The following is a 14,328-nucleotide window of genomic DNA, read 5'->3' as shown; positions in this document are numbered from 1 at the left end:
TGGATTGATAGCGCCTGCCTGAGGGCGGCAGCTGAAACAGTTCATGTCCAGGGTATGTACCTGAGGGGAATCAAAAAAACTTATCCACATGTTTCTTCAGAAGCCTATGGGAGTTACAATGACAAAATTCTACCTCTGCTTGCCGGTTTCATATTTCTGTTGTCCCACTACAGCTCACAGAGCTGCCGCAACAATTCAAAGTCACTGAGACGTTTATCGGTTTGTTTTTAGCACTAACAGCTGCTATGAGATTGCCTGTGCCCTGCCCATAACGCCCTACACTCCATGGTTGAATTCACACGTCTATTTGCATGCACAGTCCCTTCTCCAGTAGTCGCTGGAGCACCTCCTGGATTTGTTCAATGTGTTCTTCAGGGGTGCAGGAGAATATCAAAATGTCACCCAGGTAGACTGATACATATTTATTCAACCGATCACGCAAAACATTATTAACTGGAGCCTGGAAAACAGCAGGAGCATTAGTGAGACCAAAGTGCCCTAGTGGTGTGTTGAAGCCCATCTTCCACTCGTCCCCCTCCCTGATTCTAACAAGGTGGTAGGCGTTGCTTAGATAATGGCTCGAAAGCTGAGTCCATGAATGGAAGTGGGTATTTGTTGTCGAATGAGCCCACTGTCCAGACTCAGCGATGTACTTCTCCGTGGCCTCCTTCTCAGGTTTGCTGAGGTTGCATGGTGGGGGGCCTGGCCTCTGAACTGGGGTGTGCTCACCGGAGGCAGTAGGCATGACAGTAGTGACTCCATCGCCGGATCGTAGATGATTCCCAGTCCACATGGGGATTATGGGTCCTCAGCCAGGCTAACCCCACCACCACCTGGACAGCAGGAGAAGAGATGACGTATAGTTCAATGTGGTCTTGATGATTAATGGACAACAACAGTTTAAGTGGTTCGATCTTGTGTGTGATTACTGTTAGCAGTTGACCTCTTTGGGTGCAGCCAATTCTTGCAAAGATAGACCATGTTCCTGGACAAAAACTGCATCAATAAAACTCTCGTCAGCCAAACTGTCCAGCAGTACACGGGCTGGGATGGTGTGTTGGGGCAGGAGCAGGAGAGGGTGCTAAGTCGATTAGGTGGATGCATAGCTCGATTAGTTCCTGCAGGGAGGTAGAATTGTCTCTAAATGCTAGTTCGTCAGCAGCAGCAGTGAGCTGGGTGATGGTCGTCTCCAGTCAAGTTGAATCATTCCTAAGGAGAGTGAGTGTAGACGATTAGTGAGGGTTCAGAGAATGGCATCGTGTTGCGCCACCATCACTCCTTCTTTCTCCAGTACATTAAGCATGCATCCAGTCTCTGTGTAAGTAAACATGGCGAACATAAAGCGCTGGAAACTCCAGGAGAAAGAACACAACATTGGCTGCTTGGTCAGGAGAACAGGTCGACACGGAGGCGCTAAAAGGAGGAAAAAATAGATATAACTTCTAACCTGTTTTCCACTTCTTGCTGTTGTCCAACCAATTGTAAAGCGCAATGTCAATATCCCCTAAATCGTGACGTCTTCTGGAAGCACCAGATGCTCACCTGAGCAGATCTGGTACCTACACTGGAAGAGCCAAACCGACTTTCACTATGAATCATGTTGTGAATGATGTTCTGGAGGAAAGATGGAGAGGAGATTCATGAAGGAGTGAAACATGGAGAGATCCTCCCCAACCATGATGGATCCTTCCAGATGAATGTTGACCTGGACATTTCATCAGTCTCACCTGAAGACTGGAGGAGGTACGACTGTGTGTTTCATCTCTCTGGTGTGGAGGACGACATCATCACCAAACTGGATGAAACACAGATCAGAACCAACCAGGGTAAGAGGACATGTCTACAGTTAGATGATTGACATTTTGTCTCACAACTCAGTTTAAATTTTAATATGAATGAAGCTTAAATCATCCGCGTAAGGTAAACTAACACTGATCCGTATTTAGTTTTCTCTTTCGTGGTCCTTTTTTCCTACACACTGAATAATTAAGTAATTTAATAATTATGCTTTGGTTATGTTGGCTTTATTTGAAATTTGGAGCAGACTGGGCAGTCAGTCTTTATAATAACAACAACATAATTTACAGATGAATGTACATCTGTTCCAGTCGTCTTTATCTGGACTGTTCTTAATTGTTCTTTATTCAGCCGAGAAGCCCAGAAACAAGACCAGCGCCACCATCATCATCATCATGGTCATCATCTCTGCAGTGGTTTTTGTTGGTGTCGTCTTTGCAGCAGCTGCTGGATTCATGGTTCATAAAAAGAAACAAGGTGAGCTACTTTGATTTAGTCTTTGAGTTGAATCCTACAGTTTGAAGCATCCAGCAGTAAAAGCTGAGTAAGTCTCAGAGTCAGGAGAAGTCAGGAGAACATGACTATACTATGATGATGAGGGAGAGAAGTGATGAAGAAAGAAACAAAGTGAGAACTAAACAGAAGAGCAGAGTGGATTTATTCTTCAGGTTGAGTGAGTAGAAGAGGATCATATTCACTGGAGATAAGATGATGAAAGATATTCTGACATGAACAACTGGAACTGAAATGACCTGTCTTTACTTTTCATTTCAGACCAAAAGGCTCCACCTGGTAAGTAAAACTTATTTTATTCTGTTTCATCTGATCTAACAAACTGTTGATGATTTCTCCAGACTATGAGTTGACCTTTAACTCTGTTTGTTTCTGACCTCACAGATAGTGAAGAAAACTCTGAGCTGAGTTCAGAAACCTGAAAAACAAATACCATGAGTTTCTTTATATGGGATCATCTTTACTAAATTGATGTCAGAGTTGTTGAATAGATTTGTACTATTTTAGAGTTCACCATAACTTAAACACTAGTTTCTTGATGATGTAATAATCTCTCTGTAATGTCTCTGTGTAACTTTCTGACTTGTGTAGTATATGATCTTCTTCCTATCCCTCTTTCTATTTCTGGGTTTGTTAAGTATATTCATTGCTCAAAGGGAAGAGTTTACTTTATTCTTTTAATTCAATTTGTTTATAGTTGTGTTGAGTTTGTGGAGATTTGAAAACATATTTAAGGAGAGTGTTGGAGCTGAACGAGAGGGGATTCTACAATTGGAACCAGAGGTTCCCTCAGATTCGTCAGAGTTTTTGACACTGTTCTTTCTTGTAATAAATTTTTTTTTGAAAGCAATAGAAGACTTGTCAGCAGTGATCACTTCTTTTTTTCAGCGCATCAATACACGACAGTTGGTGCTACTTCCACTTGTGGTTGACACAGCCACCACAAATTTCAACTGATCTCACGAACCATTTTGTGATTTCTCCAGACTGTTTCCTTCATTTACTCGGAGTGACTCTTTTACTCTGTTCAGTTTCAGACTTTACAGAACTCTCTGAGAGACTGGATCCATTTCTCGCATATACTGAAGTTTTTGTCTGGATATCCTAACAATGGCAATAAGCACATCAGAAGAGCTGCTTCCTTGTTGATTTCTTTGTAGTATTTTCTATGTAAGGTCTGAGTGGATGAGGAAGTGAAATTTAATAGATCCCTTATTTTTATCCTCTCCACATGTGAACGTGATGTCCTAGCTTTCTCCGCTGCATTATCACAAAGTGCATCTGTAGGTCAGCACGCACCTCTATGGTGCAACAGTATAAGATTTTCAGGAGTTTGACGACCTTTTTAATAATGTTGGTGGTGTTCACTGTCCAGCCCAAGTCCTCTGAGATGTGGAGGTCGAGGACAACGTCGCATCAACGAGTCACAAACTTCGAGTTCCTCGGTCTACGCATAAAATCAGTGGTTTCTTTCTGGTATTGAGGTTGAACCCTTATAGGCTTGGCCCTGGTGCAGTGCCATGTTCAGAGCTGGTGAAGCCCTGAGGAGACATTTCTGTCCAGATATAGTAGCATTAGCTTTAGGATGATGTAGATTATAAATGTCCAGCAGACAGTAGGGCGCTGCAGAATCAAGACAAATCCACTTTGCACCTAATCTAGCAAAGAGTCGGCTACATCTGCTGCTAGTTTTAACTCCATGGATGACATGCATTGATGGAAGTCTGAATTTCAGTCAAAAATCATTCTTCCAGTGTTTTCTGCTGAATCAGAGACGTGCAGTCAGTCAGTCAGTGACAGGCAGCACTGAGAGAGAAACCTATGATAGCGCCGCGGTCCCACCAGAACACTGCTCAGAGTGAAGCTTTTATTTTGGTTCTTCCGCTGAACAGCATCAATTACCTTATTAGGGAAATATTGAGTTTATCTGAGCACCAGATTTAACATTTAGATTTAACATTTAGATTTAGGTTTAACTTTAACATTTACATTTAACATTTAATAAATGAAATAATAAAAAAAATCACTCCTTATTTTTTGGTGCTTTGGACTGAAATTTGGGGAAAATTGGGTGTTTTAACACGTGCAACTGTACAAGCGGCGCCCAAGAAGGGAATTATGTGGTTGGAGGTTGAGAAGTAGGTAAAAGCCCATTCTACCGTGACAAGTCAGTCCTGAAATACAACTAAAGTACTACTGCAATGTATATAAAAACACATACGCTAACACTGGACGTCAGTTAATTAACAACTTCACCAGTCTTTATGTTACATGTAAATGTCTGCATGTCAACCAGTTAAATACCGTCTTATCTCTTCCTGTTTGCATGATGGTCTTTATGGATTAACTCAAAGAATAAGGACACACAAGCCTGATCTGGTCATTGTGTATTGGATAAAATGTGGAGGTTAACATGTGACCTCTCCGCTGCATTACCACACAGTGCATCTGTAGGTCAGCACGCTCTCTATAGTGCAACATTAAAGGTTTTTCAGGGGTTTCTGGGCCTTTTTAATAATGTGGGTGGTGTTCACTGTCCAACCCAAGACCTCTGAGATGTGGAGGTTGTGTGTGAGATGTTCACGTCTACTTGTGAGAAACCAAAACTGTTTGACTTGATTCTATTTCCACTTTTGGTTGGCACAGCCACCACAAATACAGTCATCAGGCTTTAGTAAACCACATTCATATCAGTCCAAGCAGCTGGTGACTTGGTCTAAAGTCTTGATAGAAACAGAACGAGATGAAAACTTTGCTTTTGTTGCTTCTCTTGTGTCGTGTTTCACCGACAGGTAAGATCTCATTCACTTTCTTCATCATCTTTTCTTCTTTTCTAGTTTCTTTTAACAGAAATCTACCGTATTAGTGATGATGAGTCTGTTTAAGTTTCCCTCACATTATAAATGTTGTTTGTTCCACAGTGAAACACTCACTGAAATATTTTATCACTGGATTCTCTGGAGTCTCAAACCTTCCAGAACTTGTGTCAGTTGCATCTGTTGATGACTTTCAAATTGGATACTGTGACGGAACCAACAAGAAATTAGAACAAACACTGGACTGGTCTTCAAAGCCACGATTTCCAGTCTGAAGCAGGTGTTCAACCAAAGTGAAGGTACAGTATGTTGTGTGTTGTGTGTTGTATGTAGTACCTGACTTCAGATCATTATAGATCATGGAACAGAAACTAAACTGACTCCTGATCATAGCCACAGAGTTCAGGTGTTAGATGTAGAATGGATGGATCAGAACAGAAATGATCAACCTTATTTATGTATAAAACAATAAATAGATGTATTATTCTTTTGATGCATTAAACTTGTCCTCCAAAAAACGAGACCAGAAAAAGTTTCATTCTTCATCTCAGTGTTTTTATAATCTGCATATCTCTGTGTCGGCTGACTCCCGGTCTGATCCTGGATCAGTATCTGTTCTCGTTTTTCTTAATACGCACTAGTGCAAAGGTTATAGAGAAGTGTAGGACTTTCCCACGGCTATGGTTAGTAGCCTACTATGGGTCACTCAGAAACCAGATGCTGACACCACTAAACTCTGGTGGGATACTGTGACAGACAGAAATCATGAAAAAGAGAGGGGCCTCACCAGGAACTGTACTGAGTGGCTGAAGATGTACTTGAAGTATGGGCAGAGCTCTCTGCTGACAACCAGTATGACCTGGTACAGTTTCTTACGGAGCACTGTTTGTTAAGTTAAAAATCTTTCCTACATTTAGCTCCAAAATACTAAAAAAAAAAAAAAAATGACATTTACTAAATGTTAAATGTTTAAACAAAATGTAAATATAAAATGCTAAATCTAAATGTTAAATACAAATGTTAAATGTATCACTAACTAACAAATACCATGAGTTTCTTTGTATGGGATCATCTTTACTAAATTCATGTCAAACTTGTTGAATAGATTTGTTGTATTTTAACACAAGTATAATACGTGTTTTATTTGGAATAATAATAATGATGCAATTTTTTTTTAAAAAAAGCAGTGAAAACAAATTATTGTTTTATCAGATTAGATTAGATAATTTAAATTATTTTACCAACTGTTGCACTGGTAAAAGTATCGTCCCCGAGTGACACATGATCACACATGTCACAGGTACCAGTCACACCTGAAGACTCGTATGTTGGATAAAATCCCACTCTTCATTTTTAAGGCAATGAAATCTCCATGAAACTGACAAACGAAGAGAGAGATTTAATTTTAGCCCTGAAAACAGCTACAAATTAATATTCACGATGGATTCAATATGTATTATGGACTCATGGCTCCTCTGACTTACATGAGGTTTTACATTTGTTGTATCTTCACGTGCAAATAAAGAAAGTTCAGAAGAGGGCTGCAACATAAACTGGGGACATGTGACAAAGTTACAAAAGAGGGGGGTTTATTTAACTTCAAGAGAAAAGAAAACAGCAACAGGTGGGACATGGAGAGCTTCCCGACCCGGTGTCTGTAAGCAGAGTCGGCCCAAGCCTCCATGGGGCCCTGAGTAAACTTTGATTTTGAGGCCCTCTATTTCTGCCAGTAACACTGTTGATCATGCACACACCTACTATAACTCACTGTAGCTCTGCTCAGCCTATAGTCAGTCTGACATGTCTTTACACATGTGTTACATGCTGAAATGATGGGATGTTGTTTCAGGTGTAATCAGGTTCATTTTTGTTGCAACTCGACAGCAACAACAGTCAAAACTACTCGAATCAGTTAGAATATACACACATTATAATGTTTTGGTTTATTACTTCTTTTTTAAATGAAGTTTATCTCTTCCTATGTCTTCCTCTTTATTACCTACGCCCTGAAGGACATGTCCTTTTTTTGTGACATTTTCCTTCAACTGCCTTGAACCTGGTTTGTGTGACATTAAATAGGAGGTAGAGCGGGTGTTCATGAACCGAAGGGTTAGCGGTTCGATCCCCCCAATGTGCAATATGCCTCAGTGTCCTTGAGCAAGACACTGAACCCCCAGTTGCCCCCAGTGTGTGGCACTGCGTGTGAATGTGTGTGTGCTTGTGTGATAAATCACCGTGGTTGTAGCTCTCGTCACGACAGACACGGATCGGGTTCTTTGAAACTGGCGTTTATTAGAGTTACGGTCGCGCTATCTACACTAGAAAATCGAGTGCTCGTCTACATCGCGTCGGACGGTAAAGCGCGTGAGCGGTTTCATGGTGCATTCAAGTGCATCATTATTTTCATTTGTTGAAATACACACATCTGTCATTACTTTGTAGTTGTTTTACATTCGTTTTAATGATTAAAAGTAAATGATAGAAGAAAATGATTGAAGCACATCCAGAATCCAACTCGTTTCTGCATAGTCGGATTTAAAAACTTAATTGAGAAAAAAAAAATCAAATTGTTTTCTGCATAGACTACTCTACCAGATTCTTGTTCTACATGTCCCCAGCTACCACTGTGGGGATTTTCATTCTTTTACAGAGTATTTCCAGTGAGTCTGAGAGACGAGCAACAAACAGAACCATCTCAAAGTTAATTCATCTTGTGTTTAAAGCCTCGTTTCCAGTGGTTCCCAGTCAGTATTAATGTAGTGGTTCAACAATCACACACTGAGCTTTGTTCCAGGTTTTTATTCTATTTTTACTCTATTTTCCATTTTTCTATTGACATGTCACATTTTTAGAGAAAAGAAATAAACACTAATGTTCCATTTGAACAGATCCTGCTCCACATGTATGAAAACGCACTAAAGGTTGTTAATATTTTCCAGCTCATATGTCCAGAAAACTCTATTTTCCTACTGTCTCTGTTTTTATTTCTTTCAGGGGCCGTGTAGAAAAAACACATTAATGACACAATGAGATATTTGGACCAGATTTAGATAAAAGCTCATTTCCATCGTTGTCATTAGTGGCTCATCATTGTTGGTTCAGACCAGGGTTGGACACATTCCTTTAAAGGTCTGAAATTAGCTATATTTCAGTTTTTTAATAGTTAGTGATGAATCTAAAGGTATTTAAACTTGTCCATGTGTTTTGCTTTGTTTGTTTTTGTTTAAGCTTTTGTTTTTCCATCCATGTGTGTGTTTGTATTTATGCAGCATCTTATTTTAAATATAAATATGATGAATATCTATGTAGTTATTTGTTGAGTTCAGTCTCGTAACCAAACAAGAAGAGAGTTATATCAGTAAAGATTTATTTTCCTTGAAGTAATGATGTATCTCACTTCACCTAAAGCTCAGATTTCCTGTTTTCCCAGTGGTACTTAAAGGCACCATTGAAGGATCAGATTTGTGAATTTACAGAAAAATCACAATAAAATCACAGTTTGTGACCCACATAAATCCTTGTAGTCATTTATAAATGTCATGATTCTCGTGTGGATCGTGAAACACACATTTGTGAACATTTAGAGACAAATTCACTCCATAAATCCACAGTAAAGCTCCTTTAAGGGGAGTAAAAGAGGCAGGAAATAACATCTGACTCAACTCAGGAGGTTTTTATACTGTTGGAGACGAAGAGACCGAAGGAAACCAAGTCTAGAATGAAAGCAGCTCTGTTCTTTTTATTTTCATCACACATAAACATCTTGAGACTTGTCTTCTTCATTAACACCATGTAGCCACATAATCTCACTGAGGAATGAAGAAATCAAAAACCAGCTGGACTTTTATTTTTCTGTGGTTAAATGGATCAAGTTTATATTTGATTTCATTAAATTGAACAAATTCATACTCGACATGAAGAGGTTCAAGTAGAAATGTTGAAGGTGTTAATGAAGTGTTGGATGTAAGAATGATTTTATGAAGGAATGAAAGGAAAAAGTGTTATATTTATATATTTATGTAGATAATTCTGAGGGGCGATGAAATCGTGACTTTACTGTTTTTTCTATTTTCACAGTTAGAAGAGAGAGAGAATAATGTCTTTTCTAACTGTGAAATAAAAACTACACCTTCCATGAAGTGGTTTAACAGTGAACATGTCAACTTCTGTTATTCTATGACTATAATGCTCTGATAACTATATATTAATTTTATAGAGTATTGTTATAATGTGAGTTACTCTGAATCAGATGTTAAATCAAATGTAAAATACTTCCATCTCCTGTTTTATAGGATTTTCTATTTATTGTGACATAATCACATTGGAGTAATTATTATGATGATAATCAGAGGAACCAGAGAGTTAATACATTTTATATTAGTTTACTTTAAACAGTAATTTCTTAAGACCCCGCCCCTTCAGGTTTTCATGAATAGTGAAATAAACTAGTGACGTCATTTCTGACAGTGTTCTGTTCTCATTTATAAGAAGAGATCAGGAAGTTGGTTGATGTCAGACTGAGACAGAGAGAAAAAAACACGATAAAAAGTTGAATAAAACTCAGTTTAGGGTGAGAACAGGATCAGCTTTACATTCAACATGTTGCTGCTGGTGTTTGTAGTTCTTCTGGGGACAGTAGTGACGGTAAACAGCGGTAAGTCACTGTTTTATGAACCTTTGATTAAAGTCGAGTTACAAACGAAACTAAATCATTTTACCTGTTGAACATTTAAAGTAGTTTTAGGTGAATTAGTTGTTGTAGGTGACTCCTTTGTTGAGTTTTAGTCATGTAAACTGGTTCATGTTTAGTGTCGTTTACTGTGATAGAAGTTGATGAAGGTGTTTCTGGGTTTAGTGCTGGAGCCTTTATTCCACTCACACACACGGAGATGGAAATTAAAATACTAAACCTCTGCATGGTTTCACATGGACGATTATTAAAGGACGATGGAAACACAGATGAGGAGAAATGACTTAATTAAATAAATTCTATAGATTGATTCTTTACTTTACCTAACCCTAACCTTCTAGTTCAGTCGCTTTTTAAACATCTTTTCATTTCTATCCATTAGTGAATCAACTGTTGTTAAACATAATGAACACAAGGTGGCAGTATCTCTACTAATAAGGCTCTTTTATGCAGGTCGTTAGATGTTTAAAAAGCAACTGAACTAGTAAAGTTTACAGAAGACGTTTCATCTGAATATCTTCTTCAGTTCTTAGGGACTGAAGGAAGTTAAAGGTTCAAATATTAAACTCTGTGAGTAAAAAAACATCAGAAACTGTGATAAAATGTACAGATAAAAGATAATTAAATCAGAAATTAATTGAATGAATGTCTCATGAATTTATTGACTGGATTTAAACACAGACCACATGTATTTAATTCATGTGTTCATGTTATTTACATCAAGATGAATCTGTTCAATGTTCAAAGTGTAAATGTGACTCTACAAGAAGACTGATGGAGTTCATTATGAGGACGTCAGTGTTATAAACTGATCATATGTGGTGACATTGGTCTGTATCATGCTGCTACGTAGCCTCCCTCCAAACATCACCTCATCTTTTCTGCTTCCAGGTCAACCTGAGGTGGAGATGGATTCAGGTAACATCAATAATGTTGACATGATGTTAACATGTAGAACCAGAGGCTTCAGCACATCAGACATCGTCCTGAACATCAAGAAGAATCACTGTGTTCTGACTAAAGAGGACGGAGTGAAGACTTCAGGAGTTAAACCACAAGGTGAAACCTACTGGAGAAGAGACTATGTGATCATTTTAAAGTCTGAAGTGTCTAATTACAGCTGTGAAGTCGTTCATGCTGCATCCAGGTTTCGTGTTGAGAAGGTTTGGGGTAAGAAAGTTTTTCTAGTTTTCATCATTTGTCGTAGTTTTCTTGTCTTTTCTAATGTAGTTCTCTACATGTAGTTTGTCCATCAGATTAATAGTTTTCTGGTCTGAAAATCCATTTTGTGAAGTTGTTTAAAGGTTTTCTCAGTGAATAAGTGAGTGAAGTGGAGTCATTGATGGATCAAGAACTGACTCCTGATGGACTCCATGAGGTTTTATCTCCTAGAGACAGAAGAGTCTAATCTCTCAGTCTCAGTCCATCCCTCATCAACACATTCAAACTATACATGTTAATAAAGTCACAACTGAGGAGATTTTCACTCTGAGACAAGGACCATAGTTGAGATTTCTTTGAATCTTGTCATTTATTTTCATGTTGGTATTGTTGTAGTTCCAGCTGTGACTTTAACAGAAAGATTTGATGAGACAGATTCTAAGAGCTGATCTCCAGACCTATGAGAATGACATCAATGTAGTAGAAAGTTGAAATGATCACATGTGTTTCATTTCTCTAAAGCTTCAGATTGTTTCAAAAACTCAGTTTGTCTCCAGGAGATTATTACGTCTAAAACATTTGACTCTGTTGAAGATGAAGATGATTTAACATCCACATTATTTCAGGAACAGATCAGGATTGTGTTGAAAGACTGAACATGAAAATAATGTGAATGTTTCTGTGTTTTAGATCCTGACTCTGATGAAGGAGGAAGGATCATTTCATCTACGTTCATAGACACAAGTAAGACATGAGAATATATTTAACTATTTCCATCAAGTGTCAGGAAACGTAGATCAAACATTAAGTTAAATATCTACAGACTGTAGGAAACCAACAAGTAGTTCATCACTTAAACAGGTTCTGACATTAATGTGGTGTAGAGGGAACAACATGTCAGATTACAGGGACATAACACCTCCTACTATAGAAAATACAAGTCACTTAGCATTAGCATTAGCAGCTACCTGTATCCCTGCACCACTGAAGAGCAGGAACACTTTACATTAAATCCCAAATGTAATGAAATTTATTCATTGACATGAGATGATTTGAATCATAAAATAGATTTTTATTCTCCACCTTCATTTCTATTGTCACCAGTATCTGTAGATTCAGTTCATTATGAGGATGTCAGTGTTATAAACTGATCATATGTGGTGACATTGGTCTGTATCATGCTGCTACGTAGCCTCCCTCCAAACATCACCTCATCTTTTCTGCTTCCAGATAAACCTGATGTGGAGATGTTTGCAGAGAACTCTGAAGTTCAGACCAACGTCATTGTGACGTGTCTGGTCTCAGGCTTCTACCCAAACAACATCATCCTGAATATGAAGAGGAACGGCCGTATTCTAACCAGAGAGGACGGAGTGAAGAGTTCAAGAGTTTGTTCAAATGAAGACGACACCTTCCAGAGAAGAGACTCTGTGGAGATTAAAAGATCAGACAATTCTAATTACAGCTGTGAAGTCATTCATGCTGCATCTGGTTCACATGTGGAGAAGGTTTGGGGTAAGAAAGTTTTTTATTTTAATTAGAATATTTTTCTCTGGTTGTTTATTGTTAAAATTCATCTCGAACATAAAGGAATGAAATACAGAACAATTTCATGTTAAACACAAATAAAAAGTTTAATCTTAATCCAAAAATAAATTGTTTGTTTGAAACAAGAAAACGGAGCGAGGAGGAGATAAATCCTCCACCCTCTGACAGGTCATTGGCAGAGAATATCCAGGCAGGTTATAGTGTTGAAAGTAACTAAGTGAAACTGTTATTTATTACTTTACCAACTCCAAAAGTATAAATTATGCTAATACCTTGGTGAAATACATTTATCCCACTGAAATGTGTTATTTAAATGAACACATTTACTGGAATTTAAACACGTGTATTAAATATAATATGACTCAGAATTTATTGAATATTATTGCCCTATAGTTTCTCAACAGTACTTGTTTTAATTTGTTTACTGGTTTCTGTGCACGTTTTATTTAAGATGTTTCTGAAAAACATTTGATAATAAAGCTTTTTGTATTTAATTGTAAACTTTGTCCTAATTCTGTCCTGGGTTTTAACTATTTAATAATGATAAAAAAGGGAAACATCACACAAAACACTCACACTTCAATGACGCATCCAGTTCCACCTTATTCAATGAAAAGTATCGGTATCGCTGATACTGGCCTGTATTTAAAATATTCAGTATCACACACCACTACTAAACTTTATTCTATCACATCTTTAACTTTAGTTATTGTCCAACTAACGACCTGCATAAAAGAGCCTTATTATTAGAGATGCTGCCACCTTGTGTTCATTATGTTTAACAACAGTTGATTCACTAATGGATAGAAATGAAAAGATGTTTAAAAAGCGACTGAACTAGTAAAGTTTACAGAAGACGTTTCATCTGAATATCTTCTTCAGTTCTTAGGGACTGAAGGAAGTGAAAGGTTCAAATATTAAACTCTGTGAGTAAAAAAACATCAGAAACTGGGATAAAATGTACAGATAAAAGATAATTAAATCAGAAATTAATTGAATGAATGTCTCATGAATTTATTGACTGGATTTAAACACAGACCACATGTATTTAATTCATGTGTTCATGTTATTTACATCAAGATGAATCTGTTCAATGTTCAAAGTGTAAATGTGACTCTACAAGAAGACTGATGGAGTTCATTATGAGGACGTCAGTGTTATAAACTGATCATATGTGGTGACATTGGTCTGTATCATGCTGCTACGTAGCCTCCCTCCAAACATCACCTCATCTTTTCTGCTTCCAGGTCAACCTGAGGTGGAGCTGAGTATCATCAATAGTGATAATGACAAGATTTTGACGTGTAGAGCCAGAGGCTTCAACACATCAGACATCGTCCTGAACATCAAGAAGAATCACTGTGTTCTGACTAAAGAGGACGGAGTGAAGACTTCAGGAGTTAAACCACAAGGTGAAACCTACTGGAGAAGAGACAACATGACCATTTTAAACTCTGACAAGTCTAATTACAGCTGTGAAGTCGTTCATGCTGCATCCAGGTTTCGTGTTGAGAAGGTTTGGGGTAAGAAAGTTTTTCTAGTTTTCATCATTTGTCGTAGTTTTCTTGTCTTTTCTAATGTAGTTCTCTACATGTAGTTTGTCCATCAGATTAATAGTTTTCTGGTCTGAAAATCCATTTTGTGAAGTTGTTTAAAGGTTTTCTCAGTGAATAAGTGAGTGAAGTGGAGTCATTGATGGATCAAGAACTGACTCCTGATGGACTCCATGAGGTTTTATCTCCTAGAGACAGAAGAGTCTAATCTCTCAGTCTCAGTCCATCCCTCATCAACACATTCAAACTA

The 14,328-nt window shown here is 38.0% G+C and overlaps 4 protein-coding genes across 5 annotated transcripts in view; 2 read left to right on the top strand and 2 right to left on the bottom strand.

Moving 5' to 3' along the window:
• The window catches only part of LOC125019928 (H-2 class I histocompatibility antigen, Q10 alpha chain-like), a 333,056-nt gene that overhangs the window by 13,510 nt on the left and 305,218 nt on the right, over positions 1-14,328 (top strand). The gene's annotated exons all lie outside the window — the stretch shown is intronic.
• The window catches only part of LOC125019922, a 293,290-nt gene that overhangs the window by 10,449 nt on the left and 268,513 nt on the right, over positions 1-14,328 (top strand). Inside the window, exon 3 of the mRNA XM_047605050.1 lies at positions 13,987-14,048. Within this exon, the coding sequence (XP_047461006.1) occupies positions 13,987-14,048 (62 nt within the window). The remainder of the gene's footprint in view (positions 1-13,986; positions 14,049-14,328) is intronic.
• The window catches only part of LOC125019923, a 268,060-nt gene that overhangs the window by 60,892 nt on the left and 192,840 nt on the right, over positions 1-14,328 (bottom strand). The gene's annotated exons all lie outside the window — the stretch shown is intronic.
• Positions 1-14,328, bottom strand: part of LOC125019931 (H-2 class I histocompatibility antigen, Q10 alpha chain-like) — an 85,116-nt gene that overhangs the window by 25,674 nt on the left and 45,114 nt on the right. The window lies entirely within an intron of this gene.

This window comes from Mugil cephalus, chromosome 14 (genome assembly GCF_022458985.1).
Source record: "Mugil cephalus isolate CIBA_MC_2020 chromosome 14, CIBA_Mcephalus_1.1, whole genome shotgun sequence".
Lineage (NCBI taxonomy): Eukaryota > Metazoa > Chordata > Actinopteri > Mugiliformes > Mugilidae > Mugil > Mugil cephalus.
This window is presented reverse-complemented; position numbering and strand designations above follow the sequence as displayed.